Below are 27,421 nucleotides of genomic sequence, written 5' to 3' on the forward strand. Positions count from 1 at the left end.
ACAGTATATTCATGATACTATTGTGTTTATATACAGTATATACATGATACTATTGTGTTTATATACAGTATATTCATGATACTATTGTGTTTATATACAGTATATTCATGATACTATTGTGTTTATATACAGTATATTCATGATACTATTGTGTTTATATACAGTATATACATGATACTATTGTGTTTATATACAGTATATTCATGATACTATTGTGTTTATATACAGTATATTCATGATACTATTGTGTTTATATACAGTATATACATGATACTATTGTGTTTATATACAGTATATTCATGATACTATTATGTTTATATACAGTATATACATGATACTATTGTGTTTATACAGTATATTCATGATACTATTGTGTTTATATACAGTATATTCATGATACTATTATGTTTATATACAGTATATACATGATACTATTGTGTTTATATACAGTATATTCATGATACTATTGTGTTTATATACAGTATATTCATGATACTATTGTGTTTATATACAGTATATTCATGATACTATTGTGTTTATATACAGTATATTCATGGTACTATTGTGTTTATATACAGTATATTCATGATACTATTGTGTTTATATACAGTATATTCATGATACTATTGTGTTTATATACAGTATATTCATGATACTATTGTGTTTATATACAGTATATTCATGGAACTATTGTGTTTATATACAGTATATACATGATACTATTGTGTTTATATACAGTATATTCATGATACTATTGTGTTTATATACAGTATATTCATGATACTATTGTGTTTATATACAGTATATTCATGATACTATTGTGTTTATATACAGTATATACATGATACTATTGTGTTTATATACAGTATATTCATGATACTATTGTGTTTATATACAGTATATTCATGATACTATTGTGTTTATATACAGTATATACATGATACTATTGTGTTTATATACAGTATATTCATGATACTATTGTGTTTATATACAGTATATTCATGATACTATTGTGTTTATATACAGTATATTCATGATACTATTGTGTTTATATACAGTATATTCATGATACTATTATGTTTATATACAGTATATACATTCATGATACTCTTGTGTTTATATACAGTATATTCATGATACTATTGTGTTTATATACAGTATATTCATGATACTATTGTGTTTATATACAGTATATTCATGATACTATTGTGTTTATATACAGTATATTCATGATAGTATTGTGTTTATAAACAGTATATTCATGATACTATTGTGTTTATATACAGTATATTCATGATACTATTGTGTTTATATACAGTATATTCATGATACTATTATGTTTATATACAGTATATTCATGATACTGTGTTTATATACAGTATATACATGATACTATTATGTTTATATACAGTATATTCATGATACTATTATGTTTATATACAGTATATTCATGATACTGTGTTTATATACAGTATATTCATGATACTGTGTTTATATACAGTATATTCATGATACTCTTGTGTTTATATACAGTATATTCATGATACTATTGTGTTTATATACAGTATATTCATGATACTATTGTGTTTATATACAGTATATTCATGATACTATTGTGTTTATATACAGTATATTCATGATACTATTGTGTTTATATACAGTATATTCATGATACTATTGTGTTTATATACAGTATATTCATGATACTATTGTGTTTATATACAGTATATTCATGGTACTATTGTGTTTATATACAGTATATTCATGATACTATTGTGTTTATATACAGTATATTCATGGTACTATTGTGTTTATATACAGTATATTCATGGTACTATTGTGTGTATATACAGTATATTCATGATACTATTGTGTGTGTATATATAGTATATTCATGATACTATTGTGTGTATATACAGTATATTCATGATACTATTGTGTGTATATACAGTATATTCATGTTAGTATTGTGTTTATATACAGTATATTCATGATACTATTATGTGTATATACAGTATATTCATGATACTATTGTGTGTATATACAGTATATTCATGATACTTTTGTGTTTATATACAGTATATTCATGATACTATTGTGTTTATATACAGTACATTCATGATACTATTGTGTTTATATACAGTATATTCATGATACTATTGTGTTTATATACAGTATATTCATGATACTATTATGTTTATATACAGTATATTCATGATACTATTGTGTTTATATACAGTATATTCATGATACTATTATGTTCATATACAGTATATTCATGATACTATTATGTTTATATACAGTATATACATTCATGATACTATTGTGTTTATATACAGTATATTCATGATACTATTGTGTTTATATACAGTATATTCATGATACTATTGTGTTTATATACAGTATATTCATGATACTATTGTGTTTATATACAGTATATTCATGATACTGTGTTTATATACAGTATATTCATGATACTATTGTGTTTATATACAGTATATACATTCATGATACTATTGTGTTTATATACAGTATATACATTCATGATACTATTGTGTTTATATACAGTATATACATTCATGATACTATTGTGTTTATAGACATATACACTACCATTCAAAAGTTTGGAGTCACTTAGAATTGACCTTGTTTTTGAAAGAAAATTTAAAAAAATGTCCATTAAAATAACATCAAATTGATCAGAAATACAGTGTAGACATGGTTAATGTTGTAAATGACTATTGTAGCTGGAAACGGCTGATTTTTAATGGAATATCTATATTGGCGTACAGAGGCCCATTATCAGCAACCATCACTCCTGTGTACAGCTGAAAACTGTTAAACTGTAAAGAAGAGATAAAACTGGCCTTTAGACTAGTTGAGTATCTGGAGCATCAGCATTTGTGTGTTCGATTACAGGCTCAATATGGCCAGAAACAAAGACCTTTCTTCTGAAACTCATCAGTCTATTCTTGTTCTGAGAAATGAAGGCAATTCCATGTGAGAAATTGCTAAGAAACTGAAGATCTCGTACAACGCTGTGTACTACTCCCTTCACAGAACAGCGCAAACTGGCCCTAACCAGAATAGAAAGAGGAGTGGGAGGCCCCGGTGCACAACTGAGCAGGAGGACAAGTACATTAAATAGTACCCGCAAAACACCAGTCTCAACACCAACAGTTCCTCTGTTGACGTTGAGGCTGGTGTTTTGAGGGTACTATTCCTCTGTCCAGTGTCTGTGTTCTTTTGCCCATCTTAATATTTTATTTTTATTGGCCAGTCTGAGATGTGGCTTTTTCTTTGCAACTCTGCCTAGAAGGCCAGCCTCCCTTCACTGTTGACGTTGAGACCCCAGAGAAGCTTAAATTATCTAACCATATGGACACCGTGGTGAAGAAGGCATGACAGCGACTCTTCATCCTCTCAGGTTGCCGAAGAAATTCGGCATGTCCCGAGGGCCCTCACAGTGTTCTTCGAGAGCATGTGGTCGGGCTGCATCACAGATTGGTACGGCAAATCCCCCGCCGTGGACTGCAAGGTGCTTCAGAGGGTGATACGTGCAGCCGAACGCACCATTGAGTACGCACTGCCTGCCCTCCAGTACAGCTACACCACCAGGTGTCGCAGGAAGGCCAAGAAGATCATCAGGGACCCCATTCTTCTTTACAATATCGACCTACCCGGGCCAAACCCGGACGACGCTGGGCCAATTGTACGCCGCCGTATGGGACTCCCCATCACGGCCGGATGTGATACAGCCTGGATATTAAACACTGTACCCTGCAGTCACACCTCAACCCTGTACATGTGACTATTGAACACTCTGAACATGAATCTGATTTGTTTATTTTTTAATAGAAACATGGTAGAGAACATCTGATTGGTTTATTTTGAATAAAAACATTGTACAGAGAACCGACAACAGAGTACAAAAACACATGACAGCAACAACACTTATTTCCAACTGAAGTGACTGACACGTCAGACCGAGGACAGGGGTTCCCATGCTCATTCCAAAGGACAAGTTCTGGGTGTGTGCCTTTATTAGTCAATCATAAATGTAAGATTTGGGCCCCAACACCAATTGGTCCTTGGTGGGAAAGACAGGCAGGACTAAAACAATCAACTCAAAATAAACAGGTAAATATGTGCATCAGAAATACAAGTAGCCCTGCCATCCTTAACCATACATAGTTAGGAGTCAGGGGTTAGAGGTCAGGGTAGGTTTAGGGTTGGGTCAGGACGAGGTTCATATGTACTGAAGGAGCATAGACTAGCTCCGGGAGAATGCACATCTAAGCACGACCCCTGACCCCTGACCTCTAACTCGGGAGAATACAGTTTACAGTCAGATAGTCTATCCTGAGACTGCTGGGACCTCCTGTCCCATCTGTCAGTTGTTCCGTCTGTCGTTCTGTCAGTAGTTATGTCAGTAGTTCTGTCAGTAGTTCTGTCAGTAGTTCTGTCAGTAGTTATGTCAGTAGTTCTGTCAGTAGTTCTGTCAGTAGTTCTGTCAGTAGTTATGTCAGTAGTTCTGTCAGTAGTTATGTCAGTAGTTCTGTCAGTAGTTCTGTCAGTTGTTCTGTCAGTAGTTCTGTCAGTAGTTCTGTCAGTAGTTCTGTCAGTAGTTATGTCAGTAGTTATGTCAGTTGTTATGTCAGTAGTTCTGTCAGTAGTTCTGTCAGTAGTTATGTCAGTAGTTATGTCAGTTGTTATGTCAGTAGTTCTGTCAGTAGTTCCGTCTGCAGTTCTGTCGGCGGTTCTGTCAGTAGTTATGTCAGTAGTTCTGTCTGTGTGTGTCTCTGTGTCGCTCTGGTTGGATACACTGTCCCAGGCCAGAGCATAGCCAGAGGAGAGAGTGGAGGAGGGAGAGGAGAGAGGGGGGGAGAGAGACGAGGAAGACAAGGGAGAGGGGGAGGTAGACAGGGATAGTAGGGTGTGAGGTGAAGTTGCCCCTAGACGCTGATCTTGGGTCCATTTTGTATTTCCTCCACTAATGGTTAAGGTAAAGACTGTGAGAGGGGAAGCTGATCCTATATCTGTATGTAGGGAACAGGGCAGGAGGGTCTCTGTCTCCAGGTGGTCGTCAAGTGAACAGGGTAGGAGTGTCTCTGTCTCCAGGTGGTTGTCAAGGGAACAGGGAAGGAGAGTCTCTGTCTCCAGGCGGATGTCAAGGTGAAAAGTCATGACAGCTCTCAGGTAACCAGAGGGGGCAGTCCCACACATCACTGGGTGACACACCACCTGTTCCGGAGTCACCATGCACCCTGCTGAACGCACACACACAGACTGCACACACACACACCGAGACAGAGTTAACACCCAAACACACACAAGCACACACCAGGGAGATCACTAAATTTGGACTTCAATATTAGATGTTTGTCCATGTTCCCCAAACATTAAAAACTGATCTATTTTGCACTCACCCCAAAAATGAAGAAAGACTTCTGAACACTGGGGTCAAACCCACAAACCTCAGAGCCATAGGCAACAGCTTACTGCTTAGCACTGGGGTCAAACCCACGAACCTCAGAGCCATAGGCAACAGCTTACTGCTTAGCACTGGGGTCAAACCCACGAACCTCAGAGCCATAGGCAACAGCTTACTGCTTAGCACTGGGGTCAAACCCACAAACCTCAGAGCCATAGGCAACAGCTTACTGCTTAGCACTGGGGTCAAACCCACGAACCTCAGAGCCATAGGCAACAGCTTACTGCTTAGCACTGGGGTCAAACCCACGAACCTCAGAGCCATAGGCAACAGCTTACTCCACGAAGCTATCACCATAATATATATATATATTTAACATCATCGCAAACCTTAGTCCTATTCTTAACCAGTCTGAATGAATGTCTTAACTGTTACCTGTCAAGGTGTTTCTGATTCAACCCTGTTGTAAAACCTCTAAACACATGGAATGAAAGCAGTCCTAAACAGGTTAAAAAAAATGACTTTTGTCAATAATGCGTCACCTTCACAGTGATCTTGTTGCAAACACACATATATTATTATTATTGTTATTATTATGATTATTATTATGGTTTAGTGGGTGGGTACCAGAGCTGTGGGGGTGGGGTCTGTGCTCTTCAGGACATAGCGTGTCACAGCGATCAGACCAATTAGAACAGCCAGAAGCAGGAACACGCCCACAGCCATGCCCACCAATCTCTGATGACCTGGAAAGACACACACACACACACACAAACACACATACACACAAAGTAAAAAAGGATCTATCTAACCTGTAACAGAAACAAGGAAGGAAACAGTTGGATCTAATGAAGCTCTGTTCAGTCTGAAACAGTTGGATCTAATGAAGCTCTGTTCAGTCTGAAACAGTTGGATCTAATGAAGCTCTGTTCAGTCTGAAACAGTTGGATCTAATGAAGCTCTGTTCAGTCTGAAACAGTTGGATCTAATGAAGCTCTGTTCAGTCTGAAACAGTTGGATCTAATGAAGCTCTGTTCAGTCTGAAAGTTGGATCTAATGGGCCTGAGTAACAGGCAGTTTACTTTGGACATGCATTTCATCCGGAGGTGAAAATAGTGCCCCCTACCCTAATGAAGTTAATCAGACTTTGCAAAGCAATGTCAGAGACCAGTAGTACTGTGAAGTGTGCAAAGAGAGTAATGCAACAAGGTCCCTGAGAGGCAGTACTAAGATGTGGTCGGGTGGATATGGCTAGTCCCGTGCCACAGAGTTCAGCAGGGTTACAGTAGCTGGAAAGAAACTGTTCTTGAGCCTGCTAGTGAGGGAACGTAAAGACCTGCACCGCCTGCCTGATGGTAGGAGGGCAAACAGTTTGTGGCATGGATGTGAAGGGTTCCTGATGATGCCGCGCCCTACGCAGACACAGCTTGCGCTGGAGGTTTACGACGGCAGGGGCACCAGTGATGTGCTGGGTGGTTTTCACCACCTGTTGCAGGGCCTTCCGGTCGGCCACGGAGCATCCGCCAAACCACACAGTGGGCAGTTAGTCAGAATGCTCTCGACCGTGCAGCGTTAACCTCTTTGGGATATGTGCTAGCGTCCCACCTGGCCAAAAGCCAGGGAAAATGCAGTGCGCCAAATTCAAATAAATTACTATAAAAATCTAACTTTCATTAAATCACACATGCAAGATAGCAAATTAAAGCTACACTTGTTGTGAATCCAGCCAACGTGTCAGATTTCAAAAAGACTTTTCGGCAAAAGCAAACAATGGTATTATCTGAGGATAGCACCTCCGTAAACAAAGAGAGAATAGCATATTTCAACCCTGCAGATGCGACACAAAACGTAGAAATAAAAATATAATTCATGTCTTACCTTTGACGAGCTTCTTTTGTTGGCACTCCAATATGTCCCATAAACATCACAAATGGTCCTTTTGTTCGATTAATTCCGTCCATATACAGTGCCTTGCGAAAGTATTCGGCCCCCTTGAACTTTGCGACCTTTTGCCACATTTCAGGCTTCAAACATAAAGATATAAAACTGTATTTTTTTGTGAAGAATCAACAACAAGTGGGACACAATCATGAAGTGGAACGACATTTATTGGATATTTCAAACTTTTTTAACAAATCAAAAACTGAAAAATTGGGCGTGCAAAATTATTCAGCCCCCTTAAGTTAATACTTTGTAGAGCCACCTTTTGCTGCGATTACAGCTGTAAGTCGCTTGGGGTATGTCTCTATCAGTTTTGCACATCGAGAGACTGATTTTTTTTCCCATTCCTCCTTGCAAAACAGCTCAAGCTCAGTGAGGTTGGATGGAGAGCATTTGTGAACAGCAGTTTTCAGTTCTTTCCACAGATTCTCGATTGGATTCAGGTCTGGACTTTGACTTGGACATTCTAACACCTGGATATGTTTATTTTTGAACCATTCCATTGTAGATTTTGCTTTATGTTTTGGATCATTGTCTTGTTGGAAGACAAATCTCCGTCCCAGTCTCAGGTCTTTTGCAGACTCCATCAGGTTTTCTTCCAGAATGGTCCTATATTTGGCTCCATCCATCTTCCCATCAATTTTAACCATCTTCCCTGTCCCTGCTTAAGAAAAGCAGGCCCAAACCATGATGCTGCCACCACCATGTTTGACAGTGGGGATGGTGTGTTCAGCTGTGTTGCTTTTACGCCAAACATAACGTTTTGCATTGTTGCCAAAAAGTTCAATTTTGGTTTCATCTGACCAGAGCACCTTCTTCCACATGTTTAGTGTGTCTCCCAGGTGGCTTGTGGCAAACTTTAAACGACACTTTTTATGGATATCTTTAAGAAATGGCTTTCTTCTTGCCACTCTTCCATAAAGGCCAGATTTGTGCAATATACGACTGATTGTTGTCCTATGGACAGAGTCTCCCACCTCAGCTGTAGATCTCTGCAGTTCATCCAGAGTGATCATGGGCCTCTTGGCTGCATCTCTGATCAGTCTTCTCCTTGTATGAGCTGAAAGTTTAGAGGGACGGCCAGGTCTTGGTAGATTTGCAGTGGTCTGATACTCCTTCCATTTCAATATTATCGCTTGCACAGTGCTCCTTGGGATGTTTAAAGCTTGGGAAATATTTTTGTATCCAAATCCGGCTTTAAACTTCTTCACAACAGTATCTCGGACCTGCCTGGTGTGTTCCTTGTTCTTCATGATGCTCTCTGCGCTTTTAACGGACCTCTGAGACTATCACAGTGCAGGTGCATTTATACGGAGACTTGATTACACACAGGTGGATTGTATTTATCATTATTAGTCATTTAGGTCAACATTGGATAATTCAGAGATCCTCACTGAACTTCTGGAGAGAGTTTGCTGCACTGAAAGTAAAGGGGCTGAATAATTTTGCACGCCCAATTTTTCAGTTTTTGATTTGTTAAAAATGTTTGAAATATCCTAAAAATGTCGTTCCACTTCATGATTGTGTCCCACTTGTTGTTGATTCTTCACAAAAAAATACAGTTTTATATCTTTATGTTTGAAGCCTGAAATGTGGCAAAAGGTTGCAAAGTTCAAGGGGGCCGAATACTTTCGCAAGGCACTGTATATCCAAAATGTCCATGTATTTGGTGAGTTTGATCCAGAAAAACACCGGTTCCAACTTGCGCAACGTGACAAAATATCTCAAAAGTTACCTGTAAACTTTTCAACTTTTTTACTTTTGTAATACAACTTTAGGTATTTTTTAATGTAAATAATCGATGAAATTGAAGACGGGATGATCTGTTTTCAATACTGGAGGAAAACAAACTGTAGCTAGCTTTCTGGTCACACGCCTCTATCTAACAGTACACTTGAAGTGACCCTCGTTTTGAGCAGGGCTACTTCTTTATTACACAAAGGAAAAACCTCAACCAATTTATAAAGACTGGTGACATCTAGTGGAAGCGGTAGGAACTGCAAGAAGGTCCCGTAGAACTCTGGATTCCCAATGAAAACCCATTGAAAAGAGAGTGACCTCGTCGGGGTTTCGCCTGCTAAATAAGTTCTGTTATAGTCACAGACATGATTCAAACAGTTTCAGAAACTTCAGAGTGTTTTCTATCCACATCTACTAATAATATGCATATATTATATTCTGGGGATAAGTAGTAGGCAGTTGAATCTGGGCATGCATTTCATCTGGACGTGAAAATACTGCCCCCTGTCACCAAGAAGTTAACAGTTCACCAGGATCTTGGGAGACAGGCCTTCTTCAGCCTCCTCAAAAAGGTGTGCCTCTTTGACCAGGGTTGACATGTTGAGGGTCCAGGAGAGGTCGTCGGAGATGTAGACACTAGGAATTTGAAGCTGGGCACACGCGCCATCTCAGTGCCATCAATGAAAACTGGGGCGTGGCTGCAGCTTTTAGACTTCCTGTAATCCACAATGAGCTCCTTGGTTTTCTTTGTCATAGGTGAAGAGGGAGTGGAGGGGGCTCAGCACGCAGCTGGAGTTCAAGTTCAGGGTTGAGGAGGTGAAGTTGTCTGACAGACGTGGGTCCAAAGTCCAGTTACACAGAGATGATGGTCATGGAGTTTGGTGACCAGCCTAGAGGGATGCTGAGAGTGTGTGTAGAGGTGGGCTGTGTGTGTAGAGGTGGGCTGTGTGTGTGTATAGAGAGTGGCTGATGGTCATGGAGTTTGGTGACCAGCCTAGAGGGATGCTGAGCTAAAGTCTATGAACAGCATTTTCACATATAGTTGAAGTCGGATCATCACTTTATTTTAAGAATGTGAAATGTCAGAATAAAATCAGAGAGAATTATTTATTTCAGCTTTTATTTCTTCATCACGTTCCCAGTGGGTCAGAAGTTTACATACACTCAATTAGTATTTGGTAGCATTGCCTTTAAATGGTTTAACTTTGGTCAAATGTTTCAGGTACCCTTCCCTACTTCCCACAATAAGTTGGGTGAATTGTGGCCCATTCCTCCTGACAGAGCTGGTGTAACTGAGTCAGGTTTGTAGGCCTCCTTGCTCGCACATGCTTTTTTTTCCAGTTCTGCCCACACAATTTCTATGGGATTGAGGTCAGGGCTTTGTGATGGACTTTGTTGTCCTTAAGCCATTTTGCCACAACTTTGGAAGTATTGTCTATTTGGAAGGCCCATTTGCGACCAAGTTTTAACTTCCTGACTGATGTCTTGAGATGTTGCTTCAATATATCCACATCATTTTCCATCCTCATGATGCCATATATTTTGTGAAGTGCACCAGTCCCTCCTGCAGCAACGCACACCCACAACATGATGCTGCCACCCCCGTGCTTCACGGTCTGGATGGTGTTCTTCGGCTTGCAAGCGTCCCTCTTTTTCCTCCAATCATAACGATGGTCATTATGGCCAAACAGTTCTATTTTTGTTTCATCAGACCAGAGGACATTTCTCCAAAAAGTACAATCTTTGTCCCCATGTGCAGTTGCAAACCGTAGTCTTGCTTTTTTTATGGCGGTTTTGGAGCAATGGCTTCTTCCTTGCTGAGCGGCCTTTCAGGTTATGTCGATATAGGACTTGTTTTACTGTGGATATAGATAGTTTTGTACCTGTTTCCTCCAGCATCTTCACAAGGTCCTTTGCTGTTGTTCTGGGATTGATTTGCACATTTCGCACCAAAGTACGTTCATCTCTAGGAGACAGAACGCGTCTCCTTCCTGAGCGGTATGACGGCTGCATGGTCCCATGGTGTTTATACTTGCATACTATTGTAGAGATTAACGTGGTACCTTCAGGCATTGGAAATTGCTCCCAAGGATGAACCAGACTTGTGGAGGTCTACAATTTATTTTCTGAGGTCTTGGCTGATTTCTTTTGATTTTCCCATGATGTCAAGCAAAGAGACACTGAGTTTGAAGGTTGACCTTGAAATACATCTCCAATTGACTCAAATTCACTCAAATAGCCTATCAGAAGCTTCTAAAGCCATGACATCATTTTTGTTAACTTCTTCTTTTTTCTTTGTTAATTTCTTTTGGATCATTGGGACGCTAGCTACCTCGACAACATCCTGTGAAATTGCACAAAATTCAAAAAACAAAAGTAGTAATATTAAACATTCATAAAAATACAAGTGTTATACACCATTCTTTAGCTTAGAATCTTGGTAATCGAACCGCTTTGTCCGATTTACAATAGGCTTCACGGCGAAAGCATAGCATTTGATCGACTGAGGACACTTCCTGCATTAACATGAATTCATAACCTGCACAGGTGTCACAAAACTCAAAAACAGCGATAAAATGAATCACTTACCTTTGAAGATCTTCATCTTTTTGCAATCCAAAGGGTCCCAGTTACACAATGAATGGTTGTTTTGTTCGATAAAGTCCTTCTTTATATCCCAAAAATTTCAGTTTATTTGGCGCGTTTGATTCAGAATCCACCTGTTCCAACTTTCCCAACATGCCTACAAAGGAATCTAAAAAGTTGGTTCTCTCGTGCATGCTTCAGTGTTGCTTGACTCGAAGCGAGCATAAACGGCAGTAGGCTCGTGTCACTGGGCAGCTCACGCCTGGGTTTCCCTTTGTAGTCTGTAGTTTTCAAGCCTCATCCAACGAGCATCAGAACCGGTGTAGTAGGATTCAACCTTAATCCTGTATTGACGCTTTGCTTGTTTGATGGTTCATCTGAGGGCAGAGCGGGATTTCTTAAAAGCATCCGGATTAGTCTCCTGCTCTTTAGCTCGATGCAGATGTTGCCTGTAACCCAAGGCTTCTGGTTGGGATATGTACGTACAGTCACTGTGGGGACAATGTTGTCAATGCACTTATTGATGAAGTCGATGACTCCTCAATGCCATTGGATGAATCCCGGAACATATTCTAGTCTGTGCTAGCAAAACAGTCCTGTAGCGTAGCACCCGCATCATCTGACCACTTCCGTATTGAGTCACCGGTACTTCCTGCTTTAGTTGTTTTTTTCTCTGGTTGCACGTGACATGCTGGTAAAAATGTTGTAAAACTGATTTAAGTTTGTCTGCACTAAAGTCCCCGGCCACTAGGAGCGCTGCTTCTAGGTGAGCATTTTCTTCTTTGCTTATGGCTTTATAGAGTTGGTCTTAGTGCTTCGTTCTGTGGTGGTAAATTTGCGACTGCTTTTGAAAAAACTTTCAAAGTTCTTGACTGACCTTCATGTCACAAAGTAATGATGGACTGTCATTTATCTTTGCTTATCTGAGCTGTTCTTGCCATAGTATGGAGGACTTGTCTTTTACCAAATAGGGCTATCTTCTGTATACCAACCCTACCTTGTCACAACTGATTGCCTCGAACGCATTAAGCCAGAAACAAAGCCCTTTCTTTGGAAACTCGTCAGTCTATTCTTGTTCTGAGAAATGAAGGCTATTCCATGCGAGAAATTGCCAAGAAACTGAAGAACTCGTACAATGCTGTTTACTACTCCCTTCACTGACCACGCAAACTGGCCCTAACCAGAATAGAAAGACTGAGAGGCCCCGGTGCACAACTGAGCACAAGGACAAGTACATTAGAGTGTCTAGTTTTAGAAACAGGCGCCTCACAAGTCCTCAACTGGCAGCTTCATTAAATAGTACTCACAAAACACCAGTCTCAACGTCAACAGTGAAGAGGCGACTCCGGGATGCTGGCCTTCTACAAGTAACTTCTGATCACGTTGGCGTTGCATCATAACCTGTTTCTAAATTTGTGTTGTAGATCAGCTTCTTCAAATATGGCATTGAGTTCCTTTGTCTAAGGGTAGTTATGTGGTTTGGTATTGAGATCCTTTGTCTGAGGGTAGTTTGTGTCTGTGTATAGAGGTGAGCTGTGTGTAGAGGTGGGCTGCGTGTGTAGAGGTGGGCTGTGTGTAGAGGTGGGCTGTGTGTAGAGGTGGGCTGCGTGTGTAGAGGTGGGCTGTGTGTAGAGGTGGGCTGTGTGTATAGAGGTGGGCTGTGTGTAGAGGTGGGCTGTGTGTAGAGGTGGGCTGTGTGTAGAGGTGGGCTGTGTGTAGAGGTGGGCTGTGTGTAGAGGTGGGATGTGTGTATAGAGGTGGGCTGTGTGTGTAGAGGTGGGCTGTGTGTAGAGGTGGGCTGTGTGTATAGAGTTGGGCTGTGTGTATAGAGGTGGGCTGTGTGTAGAGGTGGGCTGTGTGTAGAGGTGGGCTGTGTGTAGAGGTGGGCTGTGTGTATAGAGGTGGGCTGTGTATATAGAGGTGGGCTGTGTATAGAGGTGGGCTGTGTGTATAGAGGTGGGCTGTGTGTAGAGGTGGGCTGTGTGTAGAGGTGGGCTGTGTGTAGAGGTGGGCTGTGTGTATAGAGGTGGGATGTGTGTATAGAGGTGGGCTGTGTATATAGAGGTGGGCTGTGTATAGAGGTGGGCTGTGTGTAGAGGTGGGCTGTGTATAGAGGTGGGCTGTGTGTATAGAGGTGGGCTGTGTGTATAGAGGTGGGATGTGTGTATAGAGGTGGGCTGTGTGTAGAGGTGGGCTGTGTGTAGAGGTGGGATGTGTGTAAAGGTGGGCTGTGTGTAGAGGTGGGCTGTGTGTAGAGGTGGGATGTGTGTATAGAGGTGGGCTGTGTGTGTAGAGGTGGGATGTGTGTAGAGGTGGGCTGTGTGTAGAGGTGGGCTGTGTGTATAGAGGTGGGATGTGTGTATAGAGGTGGGCTGTGTGTAGAGGTGGGCTGTGTGTAGAGGTGGGATGTGTGTAAAGGTGGGCTGTGTGTAGAGGTGGGCTGTGTGTAGAGGTGGGATGTGTGTATAGAGGTGGGCTGTGTGTGTAGAGGTGGGCTGTGTGTAGAGGTGGGCTGTGTGTATAGAGTTGGGCTGTGTGTATAGAGGTGGGCTGTGTGTAGAGGTGGGCTGTGTGTAGAGGTGGGCTGTGTGTAGAGGTGGGCTGTGTGTATAGAGGTGGGATGTGTGTATAGAGGTGGGCTGTGTATATAGAGGTGGGCTGTGTGTATAGAGGTGGGCTGTGTGTAGAGGTGGGCTGTGTATAGAGGTGGGCTGTGTGTATAGAGGTGGGCTGTGTGTATAGAGGTGGGATGTGTGTATAGAGGTGGGCTGTGTGTAGAGGTGGGCTGTGTGTAGAGGTGGGATGTGTGTAAAGGTGGGCTGTGTGTAGAGGTGGGCTGTGTGTAGAGGTGGGCTGTGTGTGTAGAGGTGGGCTGTGTGTAGAGGTGGGCTGTGTGTATAGAGTTGGGCTGTGTGTATAGAGGTGGGCTGTGTGTAGAGGTGGGCTGTGTGTAGAGGTGGGCTGTGTGTAGAGGTGGGCTGTGTGTATAGAGGTGGTATGTGTGTATAGAGGTGGGCTGTGTGTATAGAGGTGGGCTGTGTATATAGAGGTGGGCTGTGTGTATAGAGGTGGGCTGTGTGTAGAGGTGGGCTGTGTATAGAGGTGGGCTGTGTGTATAGAGGTGGGCTGTGTGTATAGAGGTGGGATGTGTGTATAGAGGTGGGCTGTGTGTAGAGGTGGGCTGTGTGTAGAGGTGGGATGTGTGTAAAGGTGGGCTGTGTGTAGAGGTGGGCTGTGTGTAGAGGTGGGCTGTGTGTGTAGAGGTGGGCTGTGTGTAGAGGTGGGCTGTGTGTATAGAGTTGGGCTGTGTGTATAGAGGTGGGCTGTGTGTAGAGGTGGGCTGTGTGTAGAGGTGGGCTGTGTGTAGAGGTGGGCTGTGTGTATAGAGGTGGTATGTGTGTATAGAGGTGGGCTGTGTATATAGAGGTGGGCTGTGTATAGAGGTGGGCTGTGTGTAGAGGTGGGCTGTGTATAGAGGTGGGCTGTGTGTATAGAGGTGGGCTGTGTGTATAGAGGTGGGATGTGTGTATAGAGGTGGGCTGTGTGTAGAGGTGGGCTGTGTGTAGAGGTGGGCTGTGTGTATAGAGGTGGGATGTGTGTATAGAGGTGGGCTGTGTGTATAGAGGTGGACTGTGTGTGTAGAGGTGGGCTGTGTGTATAGAGGTGGACTGTGTGTAGAGGTGGGATGTGTGTAAAGGTGGGCTGTGTGTAGAGGTGGGCTGTGTGTAGATGTGGGATGTGTGTATAGAGGTGGGCTGTGTGTGTAGAGGTGGGCTGTGTGTAGAGGTGGGCTGTGTGTATAGAGTTGGGTTGTGTGTATAGAGGTGGGCTGTGTGTAGAGGTGGGCTGTGTGTAGAGGTGGGCTGTGTGTAGAGGTGGGCTGTGTGTATAGAGGTGGGATGTGTGTATAGAGGTGGGCTGTGTATATAGAGGTGGGCTGTGTATAGAGGTGGGCTGTGTGTAGAGGTAGGCTGTGTATAGAGGTGGGCTGTGTGTATAGAGGTGGGCTGTGTGTATAGAGGTGGGATGTGTGTATAGAGGTGGGCTGTGTGTAGAGGTGGGCTGTGTGTAGAGGTGGGCTGTGTGTATAGAGGTGGGATGTGTGTATAGAGATGGGCTGTGTGTATAGAGGTGGACTGTGTGTGTAGAGGTGGGCTGTGTGTATAGATGTGGACTGTGTGTGTAGAGGTGGGCTATTTTTATAGAGGTGGGCTGTGTGTATAGAGTTGGACTGTGTGCTGTACAGTACCTTGGGTATCTGGTCTGTGTCTCGTCAGGTTGACACACCCCTGAGCAGTCATGTGACGGCGTAGGCTGTAGTGATTGGCTGAGGCCAAGAGGCAGTAGGTGTGGTCTGGACTGAGATGGTAGAACACTCTCTTTGAGCCCGACTCAATGTCTGACATAACCTACACACACAAATCAATGAGAACTCTGTTGAAAACGTGATTTTGGTGTGTGTGTGTGTGTTCTCACCGTGGCGTTGTGTTCCTGAACATTCTTCAGCAGTGTGATGTTGTATAATTTGAAGATGTTCTGAGCAGGATGGTGAAGCTGGACACATAGACTCTGGTTCTCCACCCACAACTCCAGACTTGGGGCACTCAACACTGCTGCACACACACACACACACACACACACACACACACACACACACACACACACACACACACACACACACACACACGTTAGTGTACTGTGTCTTACTGTCTGAGTAGGGCTGTACTGTGTCTCACTGTCTGAGTAGGGCTGTACTGTGTCTTACTGTCTGAGTAGGGCTGTACTGTGTGTTACTGTCTGAGTAGGACTGTACTGTGTCTTACTGTCTGAGTAGGACTGTACTGTGTCTCACTGTCTGAGTAGGGCTGTACTGTGTCTTACTGTCTGAGTAGGGCTGTACTGTGTGTTACTGTCTGAGTAGGGCCGTACTGTGTGTTACTGTCTGAGTAGGGCTGTACTGTGTCTTACTGTCTGAGTAGGACTGTACTGTGTCTTACTGTCTGAGTAGGGCTGTACTGTGTCTTACTGTCTGAGTAGGGCTGTACTGTGTCTTACTGTCTGAGTAGGACTGTACTGTGTCTTACTGTCTGAGTAGGGCTGTACTGTGTCTTACTGTCTGAGTAGGGCTGTACTGTGTCTTACTGTCTGAGTAGGACTGTACTGTGTCTTACTGTCTGAGTAGGGCTGTACTGTGTCTCACTGTCTCAGTAGGGCTGTACTGTGTCTTACTGTCTGAGTAGGGCTGTACTGTGTGTTACTGTCTGAGTAGGGCCGTACTGTGTGTTACTGTCTGAGTAGGGCTGTACTGGGTGTCTCACTGTCTGAGTAGGGCTGTACTGTGTCTCACTGTCTGAGTAGGGCTGTACTGTGTCTCACTGTCTGAGTAGGGCTGTACTGTGTCTCACTGTCTGAGTAGGACTGTACTGTGTGTGTCACTGTCTGAGTAGGACTGTACTGTGTGTGTCACTGTCTGAGTAGGGCTGTACTGTGTGTCTCACTGTCTGAGTAGGGCTGTACTGTGTCTCACTGTCTGAGTAGGACTGTACTGTGTCTTACTGTCTGAGTAGGGCTGTACTGTGTGTCACTGTCTGAGTAGGGCTGAACTGTGTCTTACTGTCTGAGTAGGGCTGTACTGTGTCTTACTGTCTGAGTAGGGCTGTACTGTGTCTTACTGCCTGAGTAGGGCTGTACTGTGTCTTACTGTCTGAGTAGGGCTGTACTGTGTCTTACTGTCTGAGTAGGGCTGTACTGTGTCTTACTGTCTGAGTAGGGCTGTACTGTGTCTTACTGTCTGAGTAGGATTGTACTGTGTCTCACTGTCTGAGTAGGGCTGTACTGTGTCTCACTGTCTGAGTAGGGCTGTACTGTGTCTCACTGTCTGAGTAGGACTGTACTGTGTCTCACTGTCTGAGTAGGGCTGTACTGTGTCTTACTGTCTGAGTAGGGCTGTATTGTGTCTTACTGTCTGAGTAGGGCTGTACAGTGTCTTACTGTCTGAGTAGGGCTGTACTGTGTCTCACTGTCTGAGTAGGACTGTACTGTGTCTTACTGTCTGAGTAGGGCTGTACTGTGTCTTACTGTCTGAGTAGGGCTGTACTGTGTCTCACTGTCTGAGTAGGGCAGTACTGTGTCTTACTGCCTGAGTAGGGCTGTACTGTGTCTTACTGTCTGAGTAGGGCTGTACTGTGTCTTACTGTCTGAGTAGGGCTGTACTGTGTCTTACTGTCTGAGTAGGGCTGTACTGTGTCTTACTGTCTGAGTAGGATTGTACTGTGTCTCACTGTCTGAGTAGGGCTGTACTGTGTCTCACTGTCTGAGTAGGGCTGTACTGTGTCTCACTGTCTTAGTAGGACTGTACTGTGTCTCACTGTCTGAGTAGGGCTGTACTGTGTCTTACTGTCTGAGTAGGGCTGTATTGTGTCTTACTGTCTGAGTAGGGCTGTACAGTGTCTTACTGTCTGAGTAGGGCTGTACTGTGTCTCACTGTCTGAGTAGGACTGTACTGTGTCTTACTGTCTGAGTAGGGCTGTACTGTGTCTTACTGTCTGAGTAGGGCTGTACTGTGTCTCACTGTCTGAGTAGGGCTGTACTGTGTCTTACTGTCTGAGTAGGGCTGTATTGTGTCTTACTGTCTGAGTAGGGCTGTACAGTGTCTTACTGTCTGAGTAGGGCTGTACTGTGTCTCACTGTCTGAGTAGGACTGTACTGTGTCTTACTGTCTGAGTAGGGCTGTACTGTGTCTTACTGTCTGAGTAGGGCTGTACTGTGTCTTACTGTCTGAGTAGGGCTGTACTGTGTCTCACTGTCTGAGTAGGGCAGTACTGTGTCTTACTGTCTGAGTAGGGCTGTACTGTGTCTCACTGTCTGAGTAGGGCTGTGCTGTGTCTTACTGTCTGAGTAGGGCTGTACTGTGTCTTACTGTCTGAGTAGGGCTGTACTGTGTCTTACTGTCTGAGTAGGGCTGTACTGTGTCTTACTGTTTGAATAGGACTGTACTGTGTCTTACTGTCTGAATAGGGCTGTATTGTGTCTTACTGTCTGAGTAGGGCTGTACTGTGTCTTACTGCCTGAGTAGGGCTGTACTGTGTCTTACTGTCTGAGTAGGGCTGTACTGTGTCTTACTGTCTGAGTAGGGCTGTACTGTGTCTCATTGTCTGAGTGGGGCTGTACTGTGTCTCACTGTCTGAGTAGGGCTGTACTGTGTTCTCCAGGTATTTCCAGTCTGACGTCTGCTCTTCCAGCTCCGCCCTCACTCTGACGTTGTAATTCTTTAAAAGGTCCTCCAGCGGAATGTCCAGGGGGCACGCCATGGCAACGGGGTTGCTGCAGTTACAGGGTTGCCACCATGACTCACTACATCACAAGAGGACACATCATCACTTCTCCCTTCTCTCTCTCTCCTTCTCTCCTTCACTCTCTCTCTTTTTCTCTCTCTTTCCTTCTCTCCTTCACTCTCTCTCTCCTTCTCTCCTTCACTCTCCTTCACTCTCTCTCTCCTTCTCTCCTTCACTCTCTCTCTCCTTCTCTCCTTCACTCTCTCTCTCCTTCTCTCCTTCACTCCCCTTCACTCTCTCTCTCTTTTTCTCTCTCCTTCACTCTCTCTCTCCTTCTCTCCTTCACTCTCTCTCTCCTTCTCTCCTTCACTCTCTCTCTCCTTCTCTCCTTCACTCTCTCTCTCCTTCTCTCCTTCACTCTCTCTCTCCTTCTCTCCTTCACTCTCGCTCTCCTTCTTTCTTTCACGCTCTCTCCCCTTCACTCTTTCTACTTCACTCTCTTTCACACTTTCTTTCAATCCCTCCACCTCATCCTGCTTTTGCTCTCACATTCTCTTCTTATCCCTGTACCCCATCCAGCCAACCATCCATCCAGTCATCCAGCCATCCAACCATCCATCCATCCATCGATCCAACCATCCATCCATCCAGTCATCCAGCCATCCAGTCATCCAACCATCCATCCAGTCATCCAGTCATCCAGTCATCCAGTCATCCAGCCATCCAGTCATCCAGTCATCTAGTCATCCAGTCATCCAGCCATCCAGTCATCCAGTTATCCAGCCATCCAGTCATCCAGCCATCCAGTCATCCAGTCATCCAGCCATCCTTCCAGTCATCCAGTCATCCAGTCATCCAGCCATCCATCCAGTCATCCAGTCATCCAGCCATCTAGTCATCCAGTCATCCAGCCATCTAGTCATCCAGTCATCTAGTCATCCAGTCATCCAGCCATCCAGCCATCCAGCCATCCATCGAACCATCCAGTCATCCAGCCATCTAGTCATCTAGTCATCCAGCCATCTAGTCATCTAGTCATCCAGTCATCCAACCATCCAGTCATCCATCCATCCAGCCATCCAGCCATCTAGTCATCTAGTCATCCAGTCATCCAACCATCCAGTCATCCAGCCATCTAGTCATCCAGTCATCCAGTCATCCAGTCATCCAGCCATCTAGTCATCCAGTCATCCAACCATCAGGTCATCCAGCCATCTAGTCATCTAGTCATCCAGTCATCCAGCCATCCAGTTATCTAGTCATCTAGTCATCTAGTAATCCAGTCATCCAGCCATCCAGATCTAGCCATCTAGTCATCCAACCATCCAGCCATCCAACCATCCAGCCATCCAGCCATCTAGTCATCTAGTCATCTAGTCATCCAGTCATCCAACCATCCAGTCATCCAGCCATCTAGTCATCTAGTCATCCAGTCATCCAGCCATCCAGTCATCTAGCCATCTAGTCATCCAGTCATCCAGCCATCCAGTCATCCAGTCATCCAACCATCCAGTCATCCAGTCATCCAGCCATCCAACCATCCATCATCTAGTCATCCAGTCATCCAGCCATCCAGTCATCTAGTCATCCAGCCATCCAGTCATCTAGTCATCTAGTCATCCAGTCATCCAGTCATCCAGCCATCCAGTCATCCAGCCATCTAGTCATCTAGTCATCCAGCCATCCAACCATCCAGCCATCCAGCCATCTAGTCATCTAGTCATCTAGTCATCCAGTCATCCAACCATCCAGTCATCCAGCCATCTAGTCATCCAGTCATCCAGTCATCCAGCCATCTAGTCATCCAGTCATCCAGCCATCCAGTCATCCAGTCATCCAGTCATCTAGTCATCCAGTCATCCAACCATCCAGTCATCCAGTCATCCAGCCATCCAACCATCCATCATCTAGTCATCCAGTCATCCAGCCATCCAGTCATCTAGTCATCCAGCCATCTAGTCATCTAGTCATCCAGTCATCCAGTCATCCAGCCATCCAGTCATCCAGCCATCTAGTCATCTAGTCATCCAGTCATGCAACCATCCAGTCATCTAGCCATCTAGCCATCTAGTCATCCAGTCATCCAGCCATCTAGTAATCTAGTCATCTAGTCATCCAGTCATCCATCCATCCAGCCATCCAGCCATCCTTCCAGTCATCCAGCCATCCAGTCATCCAGCCATCCATCCAGTCATCCAGCCATCTAGCCATCCATCCAGTCATCCATCCATCCAGCCATCCAGTCATCCAGCCATCCAGTCATCCAGCCATCTAGTCATCCAGGCATCCAGCCATCTAGCCATCTAGCCATCCATCCAACCATCCAGTCATCCAGCCATCTTGTCATCTAGTCATCCAGCCATCTAGTCATCTAGTCATCCAGTCATCCAACCATCCAGTCATCCAGTCATCTAGTCATCCAGCCATCTAGTCATCCAGTCATCCAGTAATCCAGTCATCCAGCCATCTAGCCATCCAGTCATCCAGTCATCCAACCATCCAGTCATCTAGTCATCCAGTCATCCAGTCATCCAGCCATCCAGTCATCCAGTCATCTAGTCATCCAGCCATCCAGTCATCTAGTCATCCAGCCATCCAGTCATCTAGTCATCTAGTCATCTAGCCATCCAGTCATCCAGTCATCCAGCCATCCAGCCATCCAGTCATCTAGTCATCTAGTCATCCAGCCATCCAGTCATCTAGTCATCTAGTCATCCAGTCATCCAACCATCCAGTCATTCAACGATCCAGTCATCCAACCATCCAGCCATCTAGTCATCCAGTCATCCAGTCATTCAACCATCCAGTCATCCAACCATCCAGTCATCGAGTAATCTAGTCATCCAGTCATCTAGTCATCTAGTCATCCATTCATCTAGTCATCCAGTCATCTAGTCATCCAATCATGCAGTCATCCAACCAGCCAGTCATCCAACCATCCAGTCATGCAACCATCCAGTCATCCGGCCATCTTGTCATCTAGTCATCCAGTCACCATCCATCCAGCCATCCATCCATCCAGTCATCCAGCCATCCAGTCATCCAGTCATCTAGTCATCCAGTCATCTGACCATCCAGTCATCCAGCCATCTAGTCATCCAGTCATCCAGTCGTCCAACCATCCTGTCATCTAGTCATCCAGTCATCCACTCATCCAACCATCCAGTCATCCAGTCATCTAGTCATCCAGTCATCCAACCATCCAGTCATCTAGTGATCTAGTCATCCAGTCATCCAGCCATCTAGTCATCTAGTCATCTGTCCATCCAGTCATCCAGTCATCCAACCACACGCAGAAAGGCACATACTGAACCCCCCCCACTAACCTGAGTGCTCCAATCTCTACAGAGTAGTGGGTATGGTTGGTGTTGCCAGCTCCGGCCAGCCAGTGGACTCTCCCTTGGAAGTCCAGAAACTCTACAGTCACATTCTGAGGGGGGGAGAGACACCCTGACACACACACACACACACACACACACACACACACACACAATTAGTGAGAGTGTGAATAAGTGAGTGAATCTTTGTTAATCAGGGTGTTAATCAGGGTTCGATTAGTGTGTGTGTAGTCAGGTTTTACCTGCTGAAGGCCAGAGGAAGATCCAGAGACAGATGGAACACTGAAGCCACATCACCATGGAGACACCTCCCTCTCAATCTCACCTGGTCAATTTGTACAACATGGACACTGCAGCCCTGTGGTGGCATAAACCCAGGATTAAGTTAAGGTTGGCCAACAGATTAACCCAGGGTTAGGTTAGGGTTGGCCAACAAATGAATTCAGGGTTAGGTTAGGGTTGGTCAACAGATTAACCCAGGGTTAGGTTAGGGTTGGCCAACATTTTCACCCAGGGTTAGGTTAGGGTTGGCCAACAGATTTAACCCAGGGTTAGGTTAGGGTTGGCCAACCAATTAATTCAGGGTTAGGTTAGGGTTGGCCAACAGATTAACCCAGGGTTAGGATTTGCATGATGTATTGTTGTCTCTACCTTTTTGCCCCTCGTGCTGTTGTCCGTGCCTTACAATGTTTGTACCATGTTTCTGATGCTACCATGACGTGCTGATGCCATATTGTGTTGCTACCATGCTGTGTTGTCATGTTGTTGTTGTTGTCATATTGTGTTGCTACCATGCTATGTTGTCATGTTGTCATATTGTGTTGCTACCATGCTGTGTTGTCATGTTGTTGTTGTCATGTTGTTGTTGTCATGTTGTCATGTTGTGTTCTTACCATGCTGTGTTGTCATGTTGTTGTTGTCATGTTGTTGTTGTCATGTTGTTGTTGTCATGTTGTTGTTGTCGTCATTTTGTGTTGTCATGTTGTGTTGTTACCACGCTGTGGTCATGTTGTTGTTGTTATGTTGTGTTGTTACATGCTGTGTTGTCATGTTGTTGTTGTCATGTTGTGTTGTTACCATGCTGTGTTGTCATGTTGTGTTGCTACCATGCTGTGTTGTCATGTGTTGTTACCATGTTGTTTTTGTCATGTGTTGTTACCATGTTGTGTTGTCATGTGTTGTTACCATGCTGTGTTGTCATGTGCTGTTACCATGCTGTGTTGTCATGTGTTGTTACCATGTTGTGTTGTCATGTGTTGTTACCATGTTGTGTTGTCATGTGTTGTTACTATGTTGTGTTGTCATGTGTTGTTACCATGCTGTGTTGTCATGTGTTGTTACCATGTTGTGATGCCACGTGTTGTTACCATGCTGTGTTGTCATGTGTTGTTGTCATGTTGTTGTTGTCATGTTGTTGTTGTCGTCATGTTGTGTTGTCAAGTTGTGTTGTTACCACGCTGTGGTCATGTTGTTGTTGTTATGTTGTGTTGTTACATGCTGTGTTGTCATGTTGTTGTTGTCATGTTGTGTTGTTATGTGCTCCGAATACAACAGGTGTAGTAGACCTTACAGTGAAATGCTGACTTACAGGCTCTAACCAATAGTGCAAAAAATGTATTAGGTGAACAATAGGTAAGTAAAGAAATAAAACAACAGTATAAAGACAGACTATATACAGTAGCGAGGCTATAAAAGTAGCGAGGCTCTATACAGACACCGGTTAGTCATGCTGATTGAGGTAGTAAGTACATGAATGTATAGTTAAAATGACAATGCATATATGATAAACAGAGAGTAGCAGCAGCGTAGAACGAGGGGTTGGGGGGTGGGACAATGCAAGTAGTCTGGGTAGCCATTTGATTTCCTGTTCAGGAGTCTTGTGTCTTGGGGGTAAAAACTGTTGGCTTTTGGTCCTAGACTTGGCACTCCGGTACCGCTTGCCATGCAGTAGTAGAGAAAACAGTCTATGACTGGGGTGGCTGGGGTCTTTGACAATTTTTAGGGCCTTCTTCTGACACCGCCAGCTGTAGAACCTTTTGACGATCTCAGGACCCATGCCAAATCTTTTTAGTTTCCTGGGGGGAATAGGTTTTGTCGTGCCCTCTTCACGACTGTCTTGGTGTGTTTGGACCATTCTAGTTTGATGTTGATGGTGACACCAAGGAATTTGAAGCTCTCAACCTGCTCCACTGCAGCCCCGTCGATGAGAATGGGGGCGTGCTCAGTCCCCCTTTTCCTGTAGTCCACAATCATCTCCTTAGTCTTGGTGACGTGGAGGGACAGGATGGTATTCTGGCACCACTCGGCCAGGTCTCTGACTTCCTCTCCATAGTCTGTCTCGTCGTTGTCGGTGATCAGGTCTACCACTGTTGTGTCGTCTGCAAACTTAATGATGGTGTTGGAGTCGTGCCTGGCCATGCAGTCGTGAAGCCATTCTTGTGATTATTGTGACTTTGCCATTGTAATTGTTTGTAAACTTGTATAGTCAAATGAATCTATGATCGTATGCTGTCCATTTGTTGTTTGTATGCTGTTCTTTGTATGACATTTTAATATTTGATTATTAACCAATGATATTAGGCCACTCTTGGCCATGATTACAGACACCTGTGTCTTTTGACACTACATAAACGAGTCATCCCGCAGTGTTTGTGATTATACCCTGATGAAGACAGCTTGGCTGTCGAAACGTTGGTAATTACATTTTTGCATCTGAGTTCCTAGAGTGTGCGGCTCTCTTTTATTTTCAAGTTTAAATAGGTTTTAAACATTAGCTATGTCGACTAAGTTAACGTTATCTAGCTAGGTTCACTAGCTGCTTTAATGGTAGCTAGGTTAAAAAATGTTCACATGTAAACAAACATGCAGTGGACGGGCTATTTTGAAAATATGAATATATTAAATTAATGCACAATTCTGGGAATATTTATTTGTAGATTACAATTTTAATGGTTTGGCATTATAAGTAGTGTGAAAATATATTTAGAAATTTTCCTGGATAACATTAGCATAATGTTTTCTGTTAGAGTGGAGAGGAGGAAGACTGGATAGGAAGAAGAGTGAGATAGAGGAGGAAAGGTAAAGATAAATGATTGCAGAGTAAATGATTGCAGAGCCTGCCAATTTATTTTTCCAAACAATGTTTTTGAGATAAAATACAAAAATGAGGCAAGCAATGGGAATCTGTTAACCAAAGTATTTTATCTAATAGTGTACTATTTATTATTAAAGATTGGAGAGGAAGGAGAAGGAAAAATTAAGGGAGTAAAAAGAGTGAAGCAAGGAGAGTGTGGAAGAGTGAGGTGGAAAGGTGAAGAGAAGGAAAGGAAGACGAGTGAAGAAAAGAGGAGAAAGACTGGAGAAGAAGAAAAAGTTAAGAGAGTAAGAAGAGTGACCCAAAGAGAGTGAAGAAGAGCAAACAGAGGAGGCACAATGGCTCTTTCCCAGAAACGGAAATGCCATTTTAATGACAACATGATGAGAGAATTTCCATGTATACGCTCAGGTCAAGACGATAGAATGGTTCACTGCACCCTTTGTCATTCCTCTCTTTCAAATGGCAGAGGGGGAAGAACGGCAGTGGTAGAACATCAGCAGACAAAAACGCATAAAGCCTCTTTGATTGGCTGTGTTGGTTTGCCCTCTGTCACCACATTCTTCAAGAAGGTAGAGCCTTCCCAAGAACAATATGATTTAGCTGTGCAGGAGGGTGTCTTTGCATACCACACTATGTGACACAATCATAGTTACAGATCTATGAACTGCACAGCACAACTCACACGGAAGCTTTATGAGCCAAAGTTTACATGTGCTAGGACAAAATGTGAAGCCATAGTGAGTAACGTGTTAGCACCATGTGCTAGGACACAATGTGAAGCCATAGTCAGTAATGTGTTAGCATTATGTGCTAGGACACAATGTGAAGCCCTAGTGAGTAACGTGTTCGCACCATGTGCTAGGACACAATGTGAAGCCATAGTCAGTAACGTGTTCGCACCATGTGCTAGGACACAATGTGACGCCATAGTCAGTAGCGTGTTAGCACCATGTGCTAGGACACAATGTGAAGCCATAGTGAGTAACGTGTTAGCACCATGTGCTAGGACACAATGTGAAGCCATAGTCAGTAGCGTGTTAGCACCATGTGCTAGGACACAATGTGAAGCCATAGTCAGTAGCGTGTTAGCACCACGGGCAACTACTTTGGTAACACAGGACCTAGACCAGGTTGAATATGTGTCCCTGCCCATTGATGTGTCCAATCATGGACATGTAAAGCTGCTGCCAGTAGTAGTCAGATATTGTCAGATATATGGTGGCAACACATCTGTGGAAATAAAAACTGCTTGATTGTGTTGAATTGAAAGGAGAAACAGCAGAGGAGATTGCAGCTGAGGTCCTGGTGGTCATCCAAAAATGTAACCTGCAAAACAAAGTCGTGGCATTCTCTGCCGACAACACAAATACCAACTTTGGACTGAATAGGCTGGGGAGGGTCAATGTCCATACCAACCTTGGAGGACTGAATAGGCTGGGGAGGGTCAATGTCCATACCAAAGTTAAAAATGCTCTGTAGTGGGAGGTGATTGGCTGAGGTTGTTCTGCCCACACCATTCATAACACGCCCAGAACAGCTTTGGATATGATTCCCCTTGATGTTGAGTACCTGCTCACCAAGATATTTTCATATTTTCACCGTCAGAGTAGAAAGACTGAAGAGCTTTTGCGATTTTGTTGGCCAGGAGTACTGTCGTGGCTGATTCAGAATTAGTGAGGTAACATAGATAAATAAGATGTTTCATATTTTTCTTGTCATTAGAATGTCTTCTTTTGGACTATACTGTTGGCAGTTGCAGTTATTCCTTCTCAGCTCGGGCTTAGTCACTAGGGGCCCAGAGAGCTGAGAGGTTAGGCTTGTCTTCATATGTCAATGTATCTGTTAAACCATGTGATGCTATGAAGAATATCAGAAGGGGAGGAGGACAGAATGGAGGCTTGTCTTCTTATGGGAATGTGTCTGGAACTATTGTATGTCCCCTCTGAGGGGAACACTAAAATAACACATCCTAGATCTGAATGAATGAAATATTCTTATTAAATACTTTTTT

The 27,421-nt window shown here is 43.7% G+C and overlaps 1 protein-coding gene across 2 annotated transcripts in view; it reads right to left on the reverse strand.

Moving 5' to 3' along the window:
* Positions 1-3,836: 3,836 nt before the first annotated feature.
* crfb12 (cytokine receptor family member B12) overlaps positions 3,837-27,421 on the reverse strand; it is a 31,868-nt gene continuing 8,283 nt past the window's right edge. Inside the window, 7 exon segments of one of the 2 annotated variants that reach the window (NM_001124415.1) lie at positions 3,837-5,289; positions 6,062-6,180; positions 15,951-16,110; positions 16,178-16,314; positions 18,882-19,054; positions 22,302-22,425; positions 22,556-22,671. In NM_001124415.1, the coding sequence (NP_001117887.1) occupies positions 4,216-5,289; positions 6,062-6,180; positions 15,951-16,110; positions 16,178-16,314; positions 18,882-19,054; positions 22,302-22,425; positions 22,556-22,613 (1,845 nt within the window). In that variant the 5' untranslated portion in view covers positions 22,614-22,671 and the 3' untranslated portion in view covers positions 3,837-4,215. 2 annotated transcript variants of the gene reach the window in all.

Source organism: Oncorhynchus mykiss, chromosome Y (assembly GCF_013265735.2).
Source record: "Oncorhynchus mykiss isolate Arlee chromosome Y, USDA_OmykA_1.1, whole genome shotgun sequence".
In the NCBI taxonomy this organism is placed as follows: Eukaryota; Metazoa; Chordata; class Actinopteri; order Salmoniformes; family Salmonidae; genus Oncorhynchus; species Oncorhynchus mykiss.